Here is a 23,229-nt window from a genome sequence, read left to right as displayed (position 1 = left end):
AAGAATTTCTCTTCCTATAGTGAAACAAATTGTTTTCATATGGGCAAATTACAAATAAATGGATATAGGATTGGTTTTATACGTGGTTTCCTCTCCTTTCTTCATCCTTCATTTTACAAATAAGAACACAGAATTTGGGTGACATGCTTAAAGCCGAGAAGCAGAGCCAACACTTAGAAATTCTCTTCTGACAACCTCTGCCCTGTATACCGGAAGCTGACTGCATACTGGGAAATAATTCTTAAAACTTATTTATGTCAGAAGTAGGTACAGCAAATGGGGTCTTTTTAGAGAGTACGCATGTCTTTCCTCAGCCCCAATTTCCATTGTGGGGAAAACCTTGATCAGGTAGGATTTCATTATGCCTGACAGCTGAATTGAAGTATATATGTTAATTTTTAAAAATTTCTACCTTATATTGCTGTGATGTGTCTTTATGACCTTATTTCCAGGCTTGAAATGTAACTTCTTTCTCTTGTTCACAGCTGCATCCAGATCTCATTATGCATCAGAAAAATGAGAAAACAGAGGAAAATTTTATGGAGGAAGGGAATCCACTTAGCCTTTTCTGAGAAATGGAATCCTGGGTTTGGAGGCTTTAAGAAATTCTACTTTCATCAACATTTGTGCGTTCTGAAAGCTAAGCTGGGAAGGCCTATTACTTGGAGCAGACTGTCGAGGTATTTCCAGTGCCGAAAGAAGGCTTTTCAAATCCAGAAAACGTGGATCCAGGATGAATCCCTTTTTGCTAAGACCAAGTCAAATGTGGCTGCTCCTAATGTTAGTACTTTTTCCTCTAAAGTGAAAAGAAAGGGCACTAAACAATTCATTTCCCCCTCAAGGACCCTTCTGGAGCTTCAATCAGAAAAGTTGCTGTCATTAGCAAAGAATTCTGACCATGAAATTGGTGGAGAGAAAAGTGTCTTGAAAGCGGTTGCTGACTTACCAGCAAACAGTGTTTCAGGTCAGGCCAGTGGGCACAGACCTAGGACAAATCCACATACTTCTGACTTTCCCATGAAGTTCAATGACGAGAGCCAAAATCCAGGTGAGAGCGGCACGGTTGTGGTCACATTGAATAACCATAAGAGAAAGCGCTTTTGTTATGGCTGCTACCAAGGGCTAGAGCACCACCGAAATGGGAGACCCCTGATCCCCAAAAAGTTCCAACTTAACCAGCATAGAAGAATAAAACTGTCTCCTCTTATGATGTATGAGAAATCGTCCATGATCAGATTTCGGTACAGAATTCTCAGATCCCAGCACTTAAGAACAAAAAGCAAAGTTTGTAAACAAAAAAAATCCCAGCGAAGCTGGGTACAGAAGGTCACTGGGGACTATCAAGAGAACTTTAGGGAGAACTGTGAGGGTGGCAGTTACAACTCATTCCCTTCCTCAGAACCTAAAGACTCTTGTCGGCATCAGTCGTACTTTCCAGATATGGACAGCGATGTTGTGGTGAAGGAAGAGAACTCACCTGTACCTGATGGTCACTCTAAAGGAAGCCCTTTGTTGGGCAAGGAGCTTAGCTTAGATGAAGCATTCCCTGACCAACAGAATGGCAGTGCTACATACACTTGGAACCAGTCATCCTCCTCTTCTCCTAAGTGGGAGCATACAGAGCTAATTCATGACATCCCTTTACCAGAACATCATTCTAATAACATGTTCATCTCAGAAACTGAAAGAGAAATTATGACTCTGGGCCAGGACAATCGGACAAGTAATGTCAGTGATGACACAGTAAAACTGTCGGTGTCTGGGACAGATAAGTCTGTGGGTTGTGTAGATGGGCCTGTGTCTGAAGAGACTGTGCAGAATGAGAGCTCATACCACATGGAGGAGGATGGATCTCTCAAGCAGAACATTCTTAGTTCTAAGTTGCTGGACCACCCTTACTGTAAAAGTCCACTGGAGGCTCCCCTGATGTGTAGTGGACTCAATCTAGAAAATCAAGTGGGAGGTGGAAAGAACTGTCAAAAACCATCTCCAGTGGATGATGAACAGCTGTCAGTCTGCCTTTCTGGTATGCACTCTTTATTCTCCCCCAACCTCAGCCCACACTTGCTGTCATTGTCCTTTCTACAGAAGCCCTTGTTTTTGCTTTCCATATGTGGATTTCCCTTAAGCAGTTAGACATTCTTCTTGAACCGTTTTATATTGCTGCATTTTGTAGATGTTTCATAACTTATTTAATCCTCAATTGATGGACTCTTGTGTTGCTTCTGATTTTTCCCTTCTGTAAACAACTGTATGATGAAGTTATTTCTTCATACTTAAACAGTTGTTTCTATAAGTTAAATTCCTAGTAGTGGAAATGCTAAGGAGCTCTGGTGGTGTAGTACCTAAGGCATTTGACTGCTGACCAGAAAGTTAACTGTTCAAACCCACCAGCTGCTCTGCAGAAGGAAGATGGGGCAATCTACTTCCTTCTATGAGTTGGAATTGACTTGATGGCAGTGAGTTTGGTTTTTGTTTTTTGGTTTTTTTGGAGTGGAATTGCTGATGAAATTCCAGTGGTGAAATTCACAATTAAAACTTTAAAAGAAATGTTAAATTACTTTCCAAAAAGTTGAGTCAATTTATACTTGGTAAGCTTTGCCAGTCATATATTGCACAAGAGTTCTTTGTTTTAAAATTTTAAGTTTAAACATTTTCTTTTTATGTTTATTGGTAATTTTTTATTTGTGTATGGTTTCCCTTTACCTTTTTTCCTTTGGATTGTTTGTTTGATTTACTATATGTGAAGCTCTTACATACCAGACGCTGTACTAGTTCCTAAGATTGTAGCAATGAGCAGGGTACACTGAGTCCTACTTTCACGGACCTAGTGTCATTCTAGTTAAAAAGCTATTAAATTCATTATTAATTATAAATGTTAGAAGAGTTGAGGTTTTCTCCTTCCAAAAGGTAAAAGCCTTCAATACTCTGACTTTGTAATATTTTTTGATTAATAGAAATAATCAGTTCTTTCATAGTAAAATTTATCTTTTACTTTATGGCTTCTAGTTCTTATGCCATGCTTATAAAAATTCTTTTCTTGTCAAACTCTGCCCCATGAAGTAAATTGGTATAAACATTTTTGGAAGATGGTATAGCAGTATCAGTCTTTCACTTACTCCCCTTCTTGGACTTTAGGTATAAACCAGTACAGATATATTTATAGAAGAGCATTAATTGTAGTATTATTTCTAGTAGTAAAAAAGTAGAAACAACCTAAATGAGTATTTCTGTTGAATTATAAGTTATGGCTTATCCAGGTCATGGTATACTGATCTTTATTTTGATATTGAAATATATCTATGCAAAGTGAAGAAAGCAAGTTGCAAAACCGAATGCCATTTAAATAATAAAAATGAATTAACTCTGCATTTTCAGTAACCAGAACACACAGACACACACACACACAGGATGAATATATGTGTATATGTGTGCATTATAAATAGCTTTTTTCCTGGAGGAGTTGGGACAGTTACTCCCTGGTAGGTAGTTTAAACAATTCTGAATGCTCTGTTTTCCCAGCCATGAACTATGTGTAAGAAGGTCTTCCCCACAAAAAGATACAGGTACAGAGTTCTAGCAAATCTTAGACAAAAACCAAAAACTATTATTTATATTGCTCTAAATCAAAAAACCAAACTCACTGCCTTCGAGTCGAATCCTACTTGTAGTGACCTCTCCTTAGGTTTCCGAGGCAGTATCTCTATGGAAGTAGATTGCCCAGTCTTCCGAGGAGTGGGTGGTGGGTTTGAACTGTTAACCTTCTGGTTGGCAGTCAAAATGTGTTAGGCACTATGCCACCCTAGAACAGAGAAAAAGGAGCTCTGGTGGCACTGTGGTTAAAGCATTGGGCAACAGTGATTTGAACTCACCAGCTGCTCCACGGGAGAAAGATAAAGCTGCTTCTGTAAAGATTTACAGCCTTGGAAACCCTATAGGGCAATTCTACTAGGGTCACTATGAATAGGAATCAACTTGATGGCGGTGGGTTTGTTTGGTTTAGAACAGAGAAAGACAAATAGCTTATTATGAGGTTAGCAGAGCTATGATACTTAAACCTCGAAAAGTTAGCATTTACCCACAAATAAGAATTAATTTGTAGGTGTAACACTTCCAAATATAGTTGATAAGTTGAATATGGCCTATAATAAAACTGTAATGTAATTCGTTATTTTAATAGGTTATGAGAGAAAAATGATGGAATCTCAATAAATGCTAAGAAGCCTATTAATACAATTCAGCTTCCCTTTGTGTTTAAGTCTCTTAGAAAATTAGGAATAAAGGAAATTTCCTTCACTTGGTAAAGAATATCAGTCGGTAACCACTAGCAGTTCCAGTTTTAGGCAGATGAATTAAGCACATGGAATCTCTTCAGAAATTCCTCCTACCAAATCCATAGGAATTATTTAAAAAATATTATTAAAAACATAAGTATCTTTGTACACACAGACACACACACGAGAGTTTTGATGAATCAGAAACTGAGAAACTTCCTACAAGGTAAAAAGTAGTGGCATGGTCCCAGGAGAGTCCTAATGGCACAGGGAAGATTAGCACAAGAAAATGGGGCAATACTAAGGGTGTCCCATTTCTGTGAGTAGTTGAGGAATCTCCATGAAAGCATCTCTACCTGCTTGTGTCATGTGTCAGCAGTGAGGATATCTGCTATCAAGCTGAAGTTCTAAGAAACAGGAAATCGGTGGGGAGAAACAGTCTCACTCCAGTCCCCAACTACTTGTAATGCTTGGCAAGAATGAGGAACATTCATTGCCAGATAAATATCTAAGGAAAATCAACACAATGAGAAAGACAAACTCAGCAACTAGAAGAACTAAACCTAAGTAGTAAGGATTAATACAGCAATCAGTAGAAAATCAGTACACCTGACACTCCTTTAACTGACTTCTACAGCATTAGCCACTGTTGCATTCCATGGTATGCTAAATGCTGGCTCTCTAATACAGCTGCACATTATACTCTTAGTTGATATACACATTTACTGAGAGCCAGCTGTACTCATAGGAAATTTACTTATTGCAATTTTGATTTTATTACATATTACATAAATTGATGAAATATGAATGTAGAAACAAAGTTATTCCCTTGAAAACTTAAGTTAAATGCTTTGTAATGAGAGTAGTGAGTTGTTGCAAAAAAACAAAAAAACCCAAAACACTAGAACTGAATTATGCTTGTGCATGTAAGACACCTGTAAAAGATTTGAGGGAAGATAAGAAAATCAAGGATTCTGCACTCAGATTACTTTTGCAAGTATTTTTAAGTTCTTAGCTCTTCTTCTTTAAAGAAGAGCTAAGAAGTTCTAATCTTCATCTGGTAAGTATGCCAGGAAAGAATGGAAGGGAAATTGTTTGAAGGACTAACAAGATACTTTCTAGAACTGAAGAAAGGTCTGCGTCTTCAAATAGGAAAGACTCGGTGATTTAACGTAATCATTTAATCAGGATTAAAACATCCAACATATACACAAACCTACAGTAAATTTTGTGATTAAAATTATAGCACATTAAGGAGAAAGAGAATTTATTGGAATAATTACGTTTTAGAGGGAAAAGGAATAGATTCCTATGTCACAGTATAATTCAGATTGTGTAAAAATTTAACTAGAAATATAGACAGAAGAATGTGTCACAAATATATGAATAGCAGCATTTATAATAGCCAAAAGGTGGAAACAACCTAAATGTCCATCAACTCATTAATAAATGTATGTCCCTACAATGGAGTATTCAACCATAAAAATACTGATAAATGCTCAATGTGGATGAACTTTGAAAACATGATAAATGAGAAAAGCCATATATTGTATGATTTATATTTGTATGACATGCCCAGAATAGGCAAATCCATTGAGACAGAAAGTAGATAGTGGTTGCCGGGGCTTGGGAGAGGTGGGTCATGCTAATGGGCATAGGGTTTCTTTTTGGAGTGATGAAAATATTCTGGAATTAGATGGTAGTGATGGTTGTATAACTCTGAATATACTAAAAGACAATTATACACTTAAGAGGGTGAATTTTGTAGTATGTGAATTATATTTCAATAAAGCTGTTACAAGAAATACAGGAGACCCCGTTTACAATCTTAAGACATTTTTAAGCATGATAGCCCACTTGGAAGCAATGCAAATACAGATTTGACTATATCATTAAAATCATATATAGCAAAAGTAACAAATGAAATTTAGAAACTTGTGGTACACATACTATTTGACTCAGAAATTTTACCCAATAATGGTGTCTTAAGAAATAGAGGACAAGGATGTAAGTAGAGATTTTAATTGTAATGTTATTGAGAGAGCTAAAAATTAACTTCAGTGGTCATTAATAATAGGAATTGGTTAAAATAGGGTATACCCATTTAATGAACTACTAGATTGTTTTGATTTAGAGAAGAAAAGTTCATTTTATAATAAATGGGAAAAAAGCAACTTCTCAAGAAGAGGAAGTATGGCATACCGCTTAGATACTTAAGAAGTGCATTCTCATAAGGGTATAAAAGTTAAAAAGAACATTCCTTGAAGTTTTGCCCTACAATTTACAAGGAGACGGTTTTATTTTTAAATGTATATTGTTATGTGAGGAGCCCTGGTGGCATAGTGCCTAAGGCATTTGTCTGCTAACCAGAAGGTTGGTGGTTCAAACCCACCAGCCACTCCTTGGAAGGAAGACTGAGCAATCTACTTCTGTAGAGATACTGCCTCAGAAACCCAAGGATGGGTCACTATATGTCAGAACCTACTCAACGGCAGTGAGTTGCTGTTATGTATTGGGAAAAAATAACTAAAAAAGGCTATTCTTGTCTCAAGTGTATAAAATGTTTTTTCTAGTACTTTTACTATCCTTTTTTTAATTTACATTTAGCCTTTTGGAAAAAGTAAAGATGGATCTCTAATGCATTCCGAAATGCATTCCAACTGTGAATAAAAGATTTAGCCACAAGTTCCTTGGGTTTCCAGAGCAGTATCACTATGGAAGTAGATTGCCCAACCTTCCTTCTGAAGAGTGGCTAGGGGGTTTGAACCGCCAGCCTTCTGGTTAATAGTCAGATGCCTTAGGCACTATACCACCAGAGCTCCTTACTGGTTCTAATACTATTTATTAAATAAACCATTCTTTCCCCCATGGATATAGAATGCCACCTCTCTTTGGGCTTCTTCCTGGACATTGGGTTCTCTAGTTCTATGCTAGCACTGTTCTGGTTTAATTACTATAGTTAGTTTTATAATTTGTCAGGATTAGGCCCTCCTCCCTTGCTGTTCTCCTACCCCTTATTCACTGATCCTCTTTAATCTTTTTCAGAAATTTCTAGGAATTTCTCACATTTTTGTCCCAAGATGAATTTTGGATTTGTTTTGTCAATTAAAAAAGTGTTGTTTTTGCTCTGTGTTGCTTACATTTATAGATTAGGCAACATTGCATTTGCTACAATGTTGAGTTTTCCTGTCTAAACACAAGGAATTATTCCATTTATTGACTTACATCTTTTAGTATAATTTTGTAGTGTTTTTCACTTAAATATCGCATATTCCTTAAGTTTACTCTTACATATCTCATACCTTCCTTGTTGGTGAGACCTTTCTGAGGTGTGTATTGTACAGTGAAACCCATGAGAGCTGGAACTTAATTAATGAGACTGCCTTGTTTTTCTGGATCTCGTAAGTTTTTCACCTTTGACAAGGTACAGTCTTAGACTTTTGTATCATTCCCTTTAATGGAAAATATTTTAGTTTACCTTCTCTTACAGGTTTCCGCCTTACACAGGTTCTGGCTTTCTCAGGTTTTGCTGTATTTCATTGTAAGAGAAACAAGTGGTTGCATTTCTTAGGTGCATAACACAATGAACCCCCATTCCTGGGTTGGATAGAACATGGCCCAGGTCTGTAGTCTTAAGGAAAAACTATCTAACCCTATTGGTGTCCCATGATGATGGGAATTTCTAAAGTAGTATCTCAGGTTTTTTGTTTGTTTATGTTACCTTTTTTAATTGCAGGCTATACTATAATTTGAACTCTCATGTTTGTTTTTCTTGATATTTTTATCCTTTGTTTATTGGGTCACATTGAAATTTTAATACTTTTGAAGTAAAAGAAATTGTGTTATTCCAAATGTTGTTTTTCTTTTTGGTTAATCAGTTTGGTGAAAGCAAGTGGGTTAAGGATAATGGGTTTAACTGTCATTTAATGAAATCTCTTCCTGGGCAATCCTTGGCCCAAAGAAACAACCAAACAAGTTGCTGTTGAGACACTTCCAACTCATGACAACCTCATCTGTGTCAAACTAGAACAGTGCTCTGTTGGGTGTTTAATGGCCAATTTCTTGGAAGAAGATGACCAGACCTTTTTTCGAGGTGCCTCTGGGTGGACTTAAACTGTCAGCCTTCGGTTGCTAGCCAGATGCTCAACTGTAGATACCACCCAGGGACTCCGGTTCTTGGATTAGTGGTTTTTAAAGGGAAAGGTGAAGTGAAGAACCAAGTTGCTTTTGTAGGGAAAAGATAATAGGTATTTATTGCTTTGGAGGAGATGTAGCATAGTGGTTAACAATTCAGTCTCTATAGTCATACAGTCTACAGCCAGAATATTAGTTGTGCCTTGTGGTAGCTGAGTGTCATTGAGGAAGTTACTTAATTCCCTAAGTGGCTGTTTCACCATTTGTAAAATAACGATAATATCTAATACATCAAAACCCAAACCCATTGCCATCAAGTTGTTTCAGACTTACAGCGGCCCTATAGAACAGAGAAGAACTTGAACATGGAGTTTCCAAGGCTGTAATCTTTAGGGAGGTAGACTGCCACATCTTCCTCCCACAGGCTGCTGGGTTAGAGCTACTGACCTTTTGATTAGCAGCTGAGCACTTAACCACTGTGACACCAGGGCTCCTTATCTAAGGCATAGGAATAAATGAAATAATGATAGTGTTTGGTGTGTGGTAAGTGCTCTTTAACTTGTCTGCATTATTTCTGTCCAAGTGAGAAGGAAGGTTGGGCAATCTACTTCCATTGTGATACCACCTCAGAGACCCAAGGAGGGGTCACTATGAGTTGGGTCCAACTTGACAGCACATAACAACAACAACGGTCAGATAATGTACACCATTGAGACTTTATCATCTGGGGTTCTCCTTGATCCTGGTGGGACCTTTCTATTGCATAAGAAGTCTCTGTTTATCATCTGTAAAGAGGGGAAAAGAAAAAAAAAGATAGAAAAAAAAAATACTTAAAATTCCTATAACATACCATCTAGAAATACACTGTTAACAAGAACACATCTTTCTCATGATATTGGTTTGGAATTGGGGTCCGTATTCCATTGCTAAAAGAATCTCAAATCAAAGTTGCTGGTCCTAAAATTTAATTGTTTTTTGTTACTCCAAACCAAACTCACTGCCATCTTTTCAGTTCTGACTCATAGTGATCCCCTTTAGGTTTCCGAGGTGGTAAATATTTATGGAAGTAGATTGCCCAGTCTTCTTTCTGTGGAGTGTCTGGTGGGTTTGAACCACCATCCTTCTGGTTAGCAGTCAAATGCCTTAGGCACTGTTGTTGTTGTTATGTGCCATTGAGTGGGACCTGACTCAAAGTGACACCTCCTTGGGTTTCCAGGCAGTATCACTACAGAAGTAGATTGCCTAACTTTCCTTCCGAGGAGTGGCTGGTGGGTTTGAACTGCCAGCTTTCTGGTTAGTGGTCAAGTGCCTTAGACACTGCGCTATCAGAGTTCCTTAGTCACTACACCATAAAATTTGTTCCTTAGATACAGTATCTCAAATGTCAAGATTCTTTTCCCTCTTTTTTTAAAAAAATTTTGTTATTGTGTTTTAAGTGCAAGTTTACAGAGCAAATTAGTTTCCCATTAGATAGTTTGAAGGAAAAGCGTTCCTTGACATTGGTTGTATTCTTCACAATGTGTCATTATTCTCCCCCATTTCTACCCTGAGTTCCTCATTTCTTTTCTATCCTTTCTTGCCTTCTTATCTTTGCTTTTGGGCAAATGTCCCTTTTGATCTTGCATAAGTGATTGTTCTAAGGAACATGTTTCTATTGGGTGTTACTGTTTATGGGTCTGTTGTTTGGCTGAAAGGTTGTCTCTGGGAATGGCTTCAGTTCCAGGTCAGAAGGGTGTCTGAAGACCATAGTCTGAATGGTTACTCCAGTCTCTATCAAATTATAAGTCTGGTTTTTTTTGTAAATTTGACTTTTTTTCCAATGTTTTTCTCCTGCTCTGTCTGGGACCCTCTGTTGTGATCCCAGTCAGTGCTGTGGGTAGTGGTAACTGGGCACCATCTAGATCCTCTGGTCTCAGGGTCTTGTAGGTATGGTTCATGTAGTCCATTAGGCCACTGAGTCTTTGGTTTTCTGCCCTCTCTTTTTCTCAGGATGGGAAGAGACCAGTAGTTGCATCTTAGATGGCTGCTCACAATCTTTTAAAACCCAGAGGGGGGATTCCTTTTCTCCTGTTGGGCCCATTCTCCCATGTACACACAAGGCTATGCTGAGATAATTATGAAAGTTTGCTACAGTAAACACTACAGCAAATATATGTTCTAGTACTAGCTTAGAAGTCCCAAAACTTTACCCCTACCCTGATGAGCTAAATTAGAACATGGGAATACCTTCTTGTCTTCTGTATTTATAAAGCATAGACAAGACTAGGCATAAGCAAGCAACTCTTTACTACTCTGACCTTCACTTTTAAGCTTTTCAAAATGGGTTCATCTCTGGTGGGAGATTAACAGGAGGAAAAACAGGTTTTTTACTCCTTTGTTCATATGTCTTCCCCATACAAAACAAAACACTCCATTCCCAGGACAGTTCCTCTGTTGTGATCCTTCTTTTCTGTTTTGTGTGAACGCATGGGAGAGGCCTCTAAGTTAGAAAGGTGGCTGGGTGAGACTTGGCAAGCCCTACTTTTTTAAAAAGAATAATACTGTTTTCAGTGAAAGTTTACACAGCAAATTAGGTTCCCATTTGACAGTTTCTGCACAAATTGTTCAGTGACATTAGTTAGATTTTTCACAATGTGTCAACATTCTCTTTAACTGCGCATTCTGGTTGTTCGTTTCCAGTACTCTAGTTTTCCTGCCCCTCCCCCACGTTCTCATCTTTGCTTTAATTGTTGACTACAATCCTCCTTATTTTCCTTCTGTTGTATATAGACTTAACTGTTAGACTGATGGTTAGCCAGGGTATTACTTTTCCCTTTCAGCAGCAGTGAAGAGCCGGCCATGTCTGTACTTTTATAAGTGTCTTTCTAAGTTTTATCTCAGCTTCTTTGTATTTATTTAGAAATTACTTCCTAGTTTTATTTCCTAGGGCATTGTAAGGTATATTTCTTCAGTGTATCCTGGAAGCCATTAAGATGCATATGCGTACTATTTAAATTTACTTAGAGGTCAAGAAGTTACTTTTTATTCTACCCCCCCCCCATCTTAAAATATGGCTTCCTAGTTCTGTTATTTACCTCATCAGGATGTTCAGTGTCATGAGTATAACTCTAGAATTGTGTGATAGATAAAATGCTTTAGAATCTGTCCCTTGTTATGCAATGTTAAATTACACTTACCAAATAAGACAATGATCTCACTAATTAATTCCCATTTAGTTGTGTTATTTATTTATTTTTAATATTTTATTGAGCTTTTGGTGAAAAGATTACATAGCAAATTGTCGTTATGTGCCATCGAGTAAGACCCGACTCATAGCGACCTCTCCTTGGGTTTCCGAGGCGTTATCACTATGGAAGTAGATTGCCCCATCTTCCTTCCGAGGAGTGGCTGGTGGATTTGAACCACCAGCCTTCTGGTTAGCAGTCAAGTGCCTTAGGCATTATGCTACCAGAGCTCCTACACAACAAATTAGGTTCCCATTTAATAAGTTCTATATATATTGTTCAGTGACATTGGTTACATTTTCCACATTGTACATATTACATATTGTGTACATTTCCACAGTTTCCATATTTCTGTTCTGGTTGTTCTGCTTCCATTAATCCAACCCTGTGACACTACCCCCTCCCCAACCTTGTCGGTACATTAGGGTAAATATTGATCATTTGGTCTCATAGATTTTTGTTGTTGTTGTTGCTAAAGGAACATACATTCACAGGTTATTTTCTGAGCCAATCTATTATTTAGCTGAAAGATGATCTCCAGGAGTAGTTTCAGTTCAAAGTTTAAAGAACATCTCAGGGCAATAGTCTTGGGGATTCCTCTAGTCCACCAAGTCTGTCCTTTTTTAGGAATTTTAGTTTGATTTCATATTTTTCTTTCAGTCTACTCAGGACCATCTTATGTGTCCCCAGTCATAACAGTCGGTAGTGGTAGCTGACTACTCTCTAGTTCTGGTCTCAGGATAGACGAGGTTCGTATGGGCTGTTAGTCCTGTAGACTAGTTTCTTCTTTTGAGTGTTTGGTTTCCTTCTTTCTCTTGCTCCAGATGAGTACAGACCAATAGTTGTATCTTAGATCGGCTGTGTGTAAGCTTTTAAGACCCCCGGATGCCACTACATACTAGGATGTAGAGCATAAACTTGATTGTGCCAGTTAATATAGTTGTCTCTTGAGACTGTGGTCCTAAGCCTTCAAACCCAGTATACCAATCCTGTGACATGTGTGGTTTTTCCTGGAAGATGAATGTGACTATGTCCCCTGTGTGCTTTATTATAAGTCATTTGACTGCTAACCAGAAGGCTGGCGGTTTAAACCCACCAGACACTCCTTGGAAGGAAGGTTGGGCAATCTACTTCTGTAGTGATACCACCTCGGAAACCCAAGGAGCTTCGCTATGAGTCGGATCTGACTCAACAGCACATAACAACAACAACATGCATATATGTGCAACACACACAAATATGTATATATCTGTGCCTACAGATATACCTTTATATGCATATCTATGTGCACACATACCTTGCCACACATATATGCATAGGTATCTGCCTTTGTAACTACTTCACTTATTTTTTGGTTGTTACCAAATTGTATATGTTATAGCATTTACCAATAAGATCTTTTAATCTTTTATAATTCTTATTGTCATCATTTACTTTGGATAAGTTGTGCACACTTAACCCACAACTGTCTTTCCCATCACCAAAAATTATATAAGTGTCCACTGTCTTGAGAGTGATTCCCTCTCCTTCCCTAATTGTGATTTTTAAAATATGATTCCGTTTGTTACCAGGAGATAAATGTATACATTTAACCAGGTGATTAAACCGTTTGTATTTTGCTCTTTAGGAGTTAGGGTTTTTCTCCCAGTTTAAACTATGAAAAGTTGCCAGGCTTTAGTTATAGCTATTCATTTCTTCTCTTAACAATGCATCAGTAGCTTAAAAATCCAAAGTGAAATAATGCCTCATAGCATTTCTCTCTAGATTAGAATGATCTTTTTTTTTTACAAAAAACATAACTTTTAAAAGATTTCTTCATAGTGTCATGTAAAAATGTAATGTGGGTTAAGTGTGTGTTAAGTGTTGTGGGTAAGTGTATGGAGGATGACTTTGCTGAAAATGGTTTGTTTTTCCATCTTAATTTTTTTCCTTTATTTTTAAGGATTCCTGGATGAGGTTATGAAGAAGTATGGCAGTTTGGTCCCACTCAGTGAAAAAGATGTCCTTGGACGACTAAAAGATGTCTTTAATGAAGACTTTTCTAATAGGTTTGTTAATGATGATAAATTTAAATCCTTGAAAATAAGATAGTTGGCATATATGATTTGTCTCTTGATAAAACACGTTACTTAGCAATAAATTGAGTACCATTTCTTCCAAAATCTTTCTGTTTCAGAAAACCATTTATCAATAGGGAAATAACAAATTATCGGGCCCGACATCAAAAATGCAATTTTCGCATTTTCTACAACAAGCACATGCTGGACATGGATGATCTGGCGACTCTGGATGGTCAGAATTGGCTGAATGACCAGGTTAGTGTTGTAGGTTCTCAAAAGTTGAACCTCAAAAGTAGGTTCTGGAAAAGTTACAGAGGATGTTGGACGTTAAAATGTAATAAGTAAGCTCAGGTTTGGCCTCACAGTTATCTTTTGGAATAAAGGATTCTTTATTCCTTACTGAAATGACTGCTTTACTAACCCTCGAATCTAAAGGGTTTTAATACTATTAATGGTATCAAGATGTTATTCATTCTGATTGGTATGTTCTCAATTGTATAGGGTTAGTAAATGGTTTTATGTGGCCTTTTTACAGGTCATTAATATGTACGGTGAGCTGATAATGGATGCAGTCCCAGACAAAGTAAGTGAAAACTCACCCTTCTTCAGGAGAGAGTTATGTATTAAAAGGAGAGATTAATAAGAGTAAATCTTAATGTAATTATTTGCTGTTCCTCAAAAAAAAATTTTAAAGCGTTACATTTTGTATTGATCATGTGCATAAGGATTGGATGTGAACTCTGTTTTACCAAATCACTTCTGCATAATAAAAACACAATACCAGTGTTTTCCTGCTTATTCATTCAGGGTGGGTGTTTTTTGAGAGGATCCTTTTTTAGTCTGGGGAGTGTACAAAAGGGATTATTTTCTTTAAGCTTTTAAAATCAACTTAAAGTCTTACTTTCTTTAAATATCTAGTAAAATAGTATTCATCTTCACTTTTTCTTGGGTTAATCTTTGGTACTAAGGTCAGATACACACTGAACTTAAGATCTAAATTCCCTTTAATTTTTCTTTGCAAGTACTCAAATGCCTGACTTGGCATCCTTTGGTTTCTACAAGCAGAATCTTTCCAAGTACTCTATGCTCCCCACCGCACCCCCCAAAAAAACCCACTGACATTGACTCATAAATCTAATAAATTAAATATATAAATACAGTGAGTCTCAGATTCTCTTAAACATTCCAATACTGTTTATGAATGCAGACAAAATGTCTTACGATTTTCTACTTAAAATCACAAATACGTTTTGCATTTTAAATGGAAATTATGAGGCTGATCTGTCAGATTCTCATGTATATCAAGTTCTCTTAATAATCAGAAAGTTTAAATGTAAATATAGATTATTTTTAATACAAGAGTATTTATTTCAAGGTTTAATTTACTTTAATTACCTTACATTTAATTCTAAATCTTCATGACGTTAAAAGAACACTTCTCCACTAATGCTGGTTCTCAAAAGTGTGGGTTAGACTTGTAGTATCTGTATCACCTGAGAACTTACTAGAAATGCAGATTCTCAAACCCCACCTTAGACCTCCTGAATCAGAACCTAGAGGTGGGGCCCAGCAATGTGTTTTAACAAGCTAAATGATTCTCATACACACAGAGTTTGAGAATCTTTGATATAGAGATAACTACTACAGTATTAATCAAGCTACATGATTCTCAAATAAGTGTGTATTATAATCATCTGGAAGGCTTATAAAACCAGATTGCTGGGCCCTACCACCTAAGTTCTGATTATGTAGGTCTGGTGGTGGTGGTGGTTATTGTGTGCCATACAGTTGATTCTGACTTATAGTGCCCCTATAGGACAGAGTAGAACTGCCCCATAGGGTTTCTTTATGGAAGATGTCTTTATCCCAAGAAGCCACTGGTGGCTTCAAACTGCTGATCTTTCTGTCAGCAGCCAAACACTTAACCACTGTGCCATCAGGGCTCCGTAGGCCTAGGTTAGGGCCTGAGAATTTGCATTTCTAACAAGTTCCCAGGTAATGCTGATACTGCTGATCTGTTGACCACACTTTGAGAACTTAATAGTACTCAGAGAATAGTCTTATCTGCTCACATGTGTCTAAGTTACAGAGTGAACACTTTAAGATCACAATATGTTTATTATCTCAGGTGAGCTGATACTACTAATAAGCCAGGATGCAGGACCTGAGGTTCCATATAACCAGGCTAATTCTTTTGGTGCTAGAAATGATCATGCTAAGCCCATTCTGTAGTAGTTATGACAACAAGAATTTCCAAATCCACATCCTCCAGATGGGGTTAATTTTGCAATCCAGTCTCTTGAGTTCAAGGTAATTGTTATCTCATTCTTTCATTGACTCTTTCAACTTAGTTACTTGATTTGGACAGATCTATCAGATTGATTGTCTACTTGATTGGTTTCAGGTAATCTGTTTACTGCCTGATTCCAGTTATGACTACCACAGCTGTAAGATCATTCTAATGAAAATTTCAGATAGAATCTTCAGAGAATCATATAGAGATTTTGATCTTTGTTTTGAAGAAGAAACTTTTCCTTCTTTTTTTTTGTCTATTCTACTTTAAGGTATTTTAAATTTCCTTTCTCTTTTGAAATGAAGTCTGGGCACAGCTTAATATTATTTGGTTGTTTGTATTTGTTTCTGTTGTAGGTTCACTTCTTCAACAGCTTTTTTCATAGACAGCTGGTAACCAAAGGATATAATGGAGTAAAAAGGTGGACTAAAAAGGTATCCTCTTTCTTTTTTTATTTGTGGTGTTTGAAATGCAGATGATAAGGTGTTTGGGTGGAAGGATAAGAACTTTAATGGCAATATAATTAATGTTAATTAGAAGCAGACTCTTTAATGTGACCATTTGTTTTTATTACTTGTTTTCAATAGTCTGAGTCCATGTAATTGATTGGAATGTTCTATAACTGAAAAAGCACTAGGCTGGGAGTTAATAGTTCTAATATCACCATTAAGTTGCTGTGTAACTTAGACAAAACACTTGTCTGAGCCTTAGATTGCCCGATTCCAAAGCAAGATGGTAGATCAGATAATCTTGTAGGTTTCTTCCCACTCTTATTTCTCTGTAAGAGCCCATTTATAGTTTATTTTTTCTATTTTGACCAATTTACCAATGAGTTAAAATTCCAGAGTCATCGGTCTAGAAATATTCTAACTTTTCACTGTTTATACTGAGTGGGTTGCAACTATTCAGCTCTGTTCCTGTAGGCAAAAGCAGCCTTTGACAATATGAAAATAAATGGGCATGATTGTGTTGCAATAAAATTCTTCTATTAAAAAAATTAAGAGTGAATCTTGTCTTAAGTAGTTGTGAATGAAAATAACTTTGTGAAAAGTACGAACACCCAAGTGAACATTGCTGTGTAGGTAACATGCACACAAGGCATGGTCAGCAGTGCTGTGTGATACAAATGAAAGAAATGTGGTGAGGAATACAAATCTGGTGGGGAAAATGGATCAGTGAGCTCAGGGATCAGAACTGGTTTTCAGGTTCTAGTTGAGGCTCTTAATTTAGTTGTAAGCCTTTGGGCAAATTACTTAAATCCTCTAGCTTCAGTTTCCACATCCGTAAAATAGGAATGTTGATAGTATTTACCTTCCTGTGAGAATTAAATGAAATAATGCATGCAAACACATGGTAAACACAAAGTAAGTGGAGATAATTATTATATCGTGACTTATATTACCTAAAAGTGCAGATTTACTCCTTTGATTTAGTAATCCAACTACCTGGAATTTATTCTAAGGAAATAATCTCAAAAAGTAAAGTTCTATGTACAAAAATGTTTATTCATCAGATTGCTAAATATAGCAAAAAATTAAAACAACTTAAAAAGTTAGGTAGATTGATACATCAATTTCATGGACTTATGGTTGTTTGTAAAATAACGATAGATAGAGTTTTGTGTAAAATGGAATAGTGTATTTACATTTACGTATCTCCCCCTATCTCTCAGAGCCAAATGAAATGAACAAAAGAATAAAAAATAAGGAAAGAATTTCCATTTATTAAGAAACAACCACAAATTTACACCACAGGATGTGTGGAATATCTGCCAGGTAAAATAAAATCTTTACCACATCAAAGGAGGATATGGCAATCTAATACATATCTTCCCTAGCCTGCAACAAGATTGCTGATTTCTCAGAGTATGTAAAAGATCCTACTAGCAAGCTTTTTCTGGGAAAGACAAGGGTCAGGGATTTAGGCCACATGAGAATGAGGAAACACCCTGCTTGGTACCCATGTCCACATTATAAAATAACATAGGCAGGACTGAAAGAGGAATCCTGTAATCACGCTATTCTGCTTTCCTCTTTTTGGATCTCTCAGAGTTGAGGAAGGAGAATAGGAATGAGTTTTATGACAGTTAAACAGAGCCTACTAATACAGAGACAAATATGCATTAATCTAGGAATTGGCAGACTACTGCCTATGGGCCATATCTGGCCCTGTTTTTATAGAAAAGTTTTATTGTGACACAGCCAAGCCTGTTTTTCATATTGTCAGTGGCTACTTTTGTCTATAGGAACAGAGCCGAGTAGTTGCAACAAGGACCATATGGCCTGCAAATTCTGCAATATTTTCTATTAGGTCTTTTGCAGAGAAAGTTTGTCAAACCCTGCACTAATCCACTAAACAAAAGACCATGGAGATAGGAGGCTTTATATTGATCTGGTCACTCATTAGAAAACATCTCAAAGCGTAAGAATGGTCAAAAATACTTCCATGGAACTGGATGTACCTCTGGGGTGGTGGTGGTGATTAGCTGCCATCAAGTTGCACTCCAGCTCCTAGTGACCGTGTGTATAATGGAACGAAACACTGCCCAGTCTACTTGTCGGTCAGACCATTGTGATGATCCATAGGATTCATTGGCCGATTGTCAGAAGAAGGGACTAGGCCTTTCTTCGTACCTCTGGGATAGAAAGGTTTTAATTGATTTTTGTGGTCTACTTCTTAAAGAATATACAAATTGCAGCAGCTTATCATTACCTAACTCCCAACTTCCCATCATGGTCTAGCATCTGAACAGAGATTTCAAATCATTAAAATCTAGCTCTCCCACTTACATTTTGTAAGAACACAATAGGCCTAATAGAGCTGTCTTCTTTATAAGTTGTGTACACAGAAAAATCCAGCACGAATATTGTGTAATGGTAGTGTTCCCCAAAATGAGGGAAAGAAAAATTATAAACCAAGGCAGATAAAAATTACAAAATAAAAAGGAGTCATGTGAGGAAGTAGAAGACGTGTAATGAAAATGTTCTGTATTGGCAAGATCAAAATTTTGTAATTGACCGTGGCTAGGAAGGAATTGACTGGGAGAGGGCAGAAAATGAAAAATTATTCAGAGTAGAGATAAGGCATCAGAATGGGATGAAAAGGAAGCTGGTAGAGTGAAAGAAAGAAATTTATAGAGTTGTCTGTTTCTCCCTTCAGCTTGTGCTTCGTGTATTTTGAGCCGTTGTTGATAGGTGCATATATGTCTGTCATTGTATATCCTCTTGAAGGATTGACCCTTATATCCTTATAAAATAGCCTTCTTTGTTCTTTGTCTCTAGTAACAATTTTTATTTTAAAGTCTGTCTTGTTTGATATTGGCACAGTCACTCCAGGTTTCTTTTGGTTACTATTTACATTTTATAGATAGATGATAGACAGACAGATAGATAGATATAGAGCTCTGATAGTGTATGATAAAGCATTTGACTGTTAACCAGAAGGTTGGTGGTTCAAACCCACCAGGTACTCTGTGAAAGGAGGACTGGGCAATCTACTTCCATAAAGATTTATCAACTTGGAAACCCGGTGGGGGTTGCTATGAGTCAGGATCAACTCAAAGGCAGTGAGTTTATTTTGGTTTATATATATTATATATGTATATCCATTCTTTCACTTTATATCTATTTAAATCTTTGGATCTAAAATCATTCTGTTATAGACAGAATAATTTTCTGTGTGATGTCTGTAGAGTCATGTTTTCTTATCTGTTCTACCAAACTCTACCTTTTAATTGAAGAGTAGACTCTGTTTACAATTAATGTTATTACTGATAAGGTAGATTTACATCTACCATTTTGCTATTTGATTTCTATGTCTAAAATCGTTTTTGTTCCTTGGTTCGTCTATTACTGCCGCCTTTTGTAATAAATAGATGTTTTCCACTGTACCATTTTAATTCCCTTGCCATTTTTCTTGCTATCTATATTTGAGTTACTTTCTCAGTGGTTGCCCTGGGGATTACCATTAATGTTTTAATTTATACCAAGTTATAGTTCAGGAGCTCTGGTAGCCTAGTGCCTAAGGCACTTGACTGCTGACCAGAAGGCTGGCAGTTCAAACCCACCAGACACTCTTCAGAAGGAAGGTTGAGCAATCTACTTCCGTAGTGATAACTGCCTTGGAAACCCAAGGAGGGGTCGCTATGAGTCGGGTCTGACTTGACGGCACATAACAACAAGCTATAGTTCAGAGCTCTGGTGACGTAGTGCCTAAGGCATTTGACTGCTAACCAGAAGGCTAGGAGTTCAAACCCACCAGCCACTTCTTGGAAGAAAGATTGAGCAATCTACTTCTGTAGAGATACCGCCTGGGAAACCCAAGAAGAGGTCATTATGAGTAGAAATCAACTCGGCAGCAGTGAGTTTGGTTTAGAGTTCAGATTGACACAGTAACTACAACAATGGGTTCAAACACAGCAATGATTATGAGGATGGCACAGGCCCAGGACCAGGCAGTGTTTCATTCTGTTGTACATAGGGTCGTTATGCGTCACAACTGACTTGATGGCAACCAACAGCATAGTTCAGATTAATACCAACTTAATTTCAATAGTATGTAAAAAGTTTATTCTGGATGTGTACACATATACATACAAACATATGTGCATGCATGCCTGGAGGTAGACAGATACGATGTAAAAATCACCAGGGAACCAAGAAATGCCCATTAGTACCTACAAAGAAGGGAATCAGCATGAGTGAGACCCTACTTTGGAATTTTAGCTTCAAGAACTTGAGAAAATAAATTTTTGTTTTTTAAAACAAAACAACCCAGCAGTACCAAAACTTTGCTCTTATTACAAGTCTGTCATCCCCTCCTATGCTGTTTTTGTCACAAATTAAATATTTATACAGTGTGTGCCTCTCAACATAGATTTTTAATTATTGTTGTATGCAGTTGTCTTTTAAATTAGAAAATAAAAAAAGAGTTACAAACAAAAAATACATTTATACTAATATTTATATTTACCTATGTAGTTAACTTTCCCACTGTTCTTTATTCCCTCATGTGGATTCCAATTACTCTCTAGTTACCTTTCATTTTAACCTGAAAGACTGTTTAGTGTTTCTTGTTGGGGCAGATCTGCTAGTGACAGCTTTCTCAGTTTTTGAGAATGTTGTACTTCTTCATTTTTGAAGAATAGTTTTGCTGGGTATAGTATTCTTGGTTGACAGTATTTTCTTTCACAACTTTGACTGTCATCCCACTGTCTTCTGGCCTCCATGATTTCTGATAAGAAATCAGCTGTTAATCTTATTGAGGGTCTCTTTTATGTGATGAGTTGTATCCCTCTTGTTACTTCCAAGATTCTCTTTTTCTTTATTTATATAATGTAATTATTATGTGTCTAAAGTGTGAATGTCTTTGAGTTTATTCTACTTGGAATTCATTGAGTTTTTTGAATGTGTAGATTAATGTTTTTCATCAAATTTAAGAATTTACAGTTATTTCTTAAGATATTCTTTCTGCCCTTTTCTCCTCTTCTTTTGGACTTCCATTGTATGCATGTTGGTACACTTGATGGTGCCCCACAGGTCTCTATCAAATATGTCCTGGAAGAAGTGCAACCTGAATGCTTCTTAGAAGCAAGAATGGCCAGACTTTATCTCACCTACTTTGGTCATGTGGTCAAAAGAGATCAGTCCCTCAAGAAGGATATCATGCTTGGTGAAGTGGAGGGTCAGAGAAAAAGAGGAAGACCCTCAACAAGATGGATTGACACAGTGGCTGCAGTGATGGGCTCAAGCACAGCAAGGATTGTGAGGATGGTTCAGGACAGGGCATTGTTTTGTTCTGTTGTACACAGGGTGAGTATAAGTTGGAATTGACTCAGTGACACCTAATAGCAACAGCAACAGCACAGGTCTCCATGGCTGTGTTTATCTTTCTTTTATTTCTTCAAACTGGGTGAGTTGAATTGATCTATCTTCCAATTCACCGGTTTTTTTCTTCTGCGTGCACAAATCTGCTGTTGAGGTCCTCTGGTGAATTTTTCATTTGTTGTTGTACTTTTCAACTACAAAATTTGTAATTGCTTTCTTTTTGCAATTTCTTTCTCTTTATTAATATTCTCCATTTGGTAGCACATCACTCTTATACTTTTATTTAGTCTTTTACACATGGTCTCTTTTAGCTTTTTAAAAATATTTAAAATAGTTGGTTGAATGTCTTTGCCTGGGCTTCCTTAAGGACTATTCCCTCCTCCCCTGCTTTTTTTTTTCCTGTGTATGGTCTGTACTTTCTTATTTCTTTGCAGTTACATTATTTTTGTTGAAAACTGGTCATTTAAAGTAATATAATGTGGTAATTCTAGAAATCAGATTTTCTTCCTTGTCTAGGGTTTTGGTTGCTGCTTCTTGTTGTAATAATTGTAGTTTATTTGTTTAGTGGCTTTCCTGAGGTAATTCTGTAAAGTCTGTATTCTTTGTTGTGTCTGATCATACTCCATTAGCTTAGTGCTCAGTTAATAAATTGCTGAGTCTTTGCTATGAGACTGTGTTTGTGTATGTGTTGGGGTACACATTCAACACTTGGACAGTTTACAACTTACTCTATGTCCTGCTTGCACAGAGCCTTAAAAGTCAGCTGAAGATGAGAGCTTAGGGCCTTCTCAGATCTTTCCTGAGCGTGTGCACACCTGTGCACAGTTCTGGGCCTGTGCATGGCCTTCTGGTTTTCAGGAGTTTGCCAGAGCTTTATCAAGCCCCTATAGACATCTCGCTTCTTAATTCTTCCTTTTGAGCTTTTTCAGTAGTGTACTGTTTGCCCCAACTGTTAACCATCACCTCAGCCATGACTTATCTGTACATGTTTTCAATAGTACCCCTAAAGAGAGGCTTTTAGCACTAGGCTTAAAAAGAAAGTTCCAGTGCTGTTTTCCTTCTGGTACTGTGAATGTGGGCTGTTATTTTTCAGTGCTGCCACTGAGCTAGGAGGGGAAAATGGGAGTATGATAAGTTAAAATGCCATAAATATCATTGTTCTTACTAAGATTCTGTTTTCATGAATAAACACTACCTTTGGTTAATTTCCAGAGTTCTAAAAAAATTAATTTTGACTATTTTTTGCCTGTTTTTAATTCTTTTATGGAGGGATCAGATTTTCAGAGGTCCTTATTCTGCCATTTAAAAAAAATTTTATTTTGATTTGGGTGAAGATTTACAGAGCAAATTCACTTTCCATACAGCAGTTCACATATACTTTGTCTCATGTCATTGACCATAGTTTACCACAATGTAGCA

General features: G+C 37.0%; 1 protein-coding gene across 1 annotated transcript in view; it reads left to right on the top strand.

Moving 5' to 3' along the window:
- The first annotated feature begins 516 nt into the window (after nucleotides 1–516).
- The window catches only part of SENP5 (SUMO specific peptidase 5), a 53,832-nt gene continuing 31,119 nt past the window's right edge, over nucleotides 517–23,229 (top strand). Inside the window, exons 1-5 of the mRNA XM_007957101.2 lie at nucleotides 517–2,026; nucleotides 13,575–13,680; nucleotides 13,809–13,947; nucleotides 14,228–14,275; nucleotides 16,342–16,419. Coding sequence (XP_007955292.1) covers nucleotides 517–2,026; nucleotides 13,575–13,680; nucleotides 13,809–13,947; nucleotides 14,228–14,275; nucleotides 16,342–16,419 — 1,881 coding nt within the window. The remainder of the gene's footprint in view (nucleotides 2,027–13,574; nucleotides 13,681–13,808; nucleotides 13,948–14,227; nucleotides 14,276–16,341; nucleotides 16,420–23,229) is intronic.

The sequence above is a fragment of the Orycteropus afer genome, unplaced genomic scaffold (genome assembly GCF_000298275.1).
Source record: "Orycteropus afer afer isolate SDZICR_OR568_19922 unplaced genomic scaffold, OryAfe1.0 scaffold00703, whole genome shotgun sequence".
In the NCBI taxonomy this organism is placed as follows: Eukaryota; Metazoa; Chordata; class Mammalia; order Tubulidentata; family Orycteropodidae; genus Orycteropus; species Orycteropus afer.
Note: the sequence above shows the minus strand (reverse complement) of the source record. Positions and strands in the feature narration are given on the sequence as shown.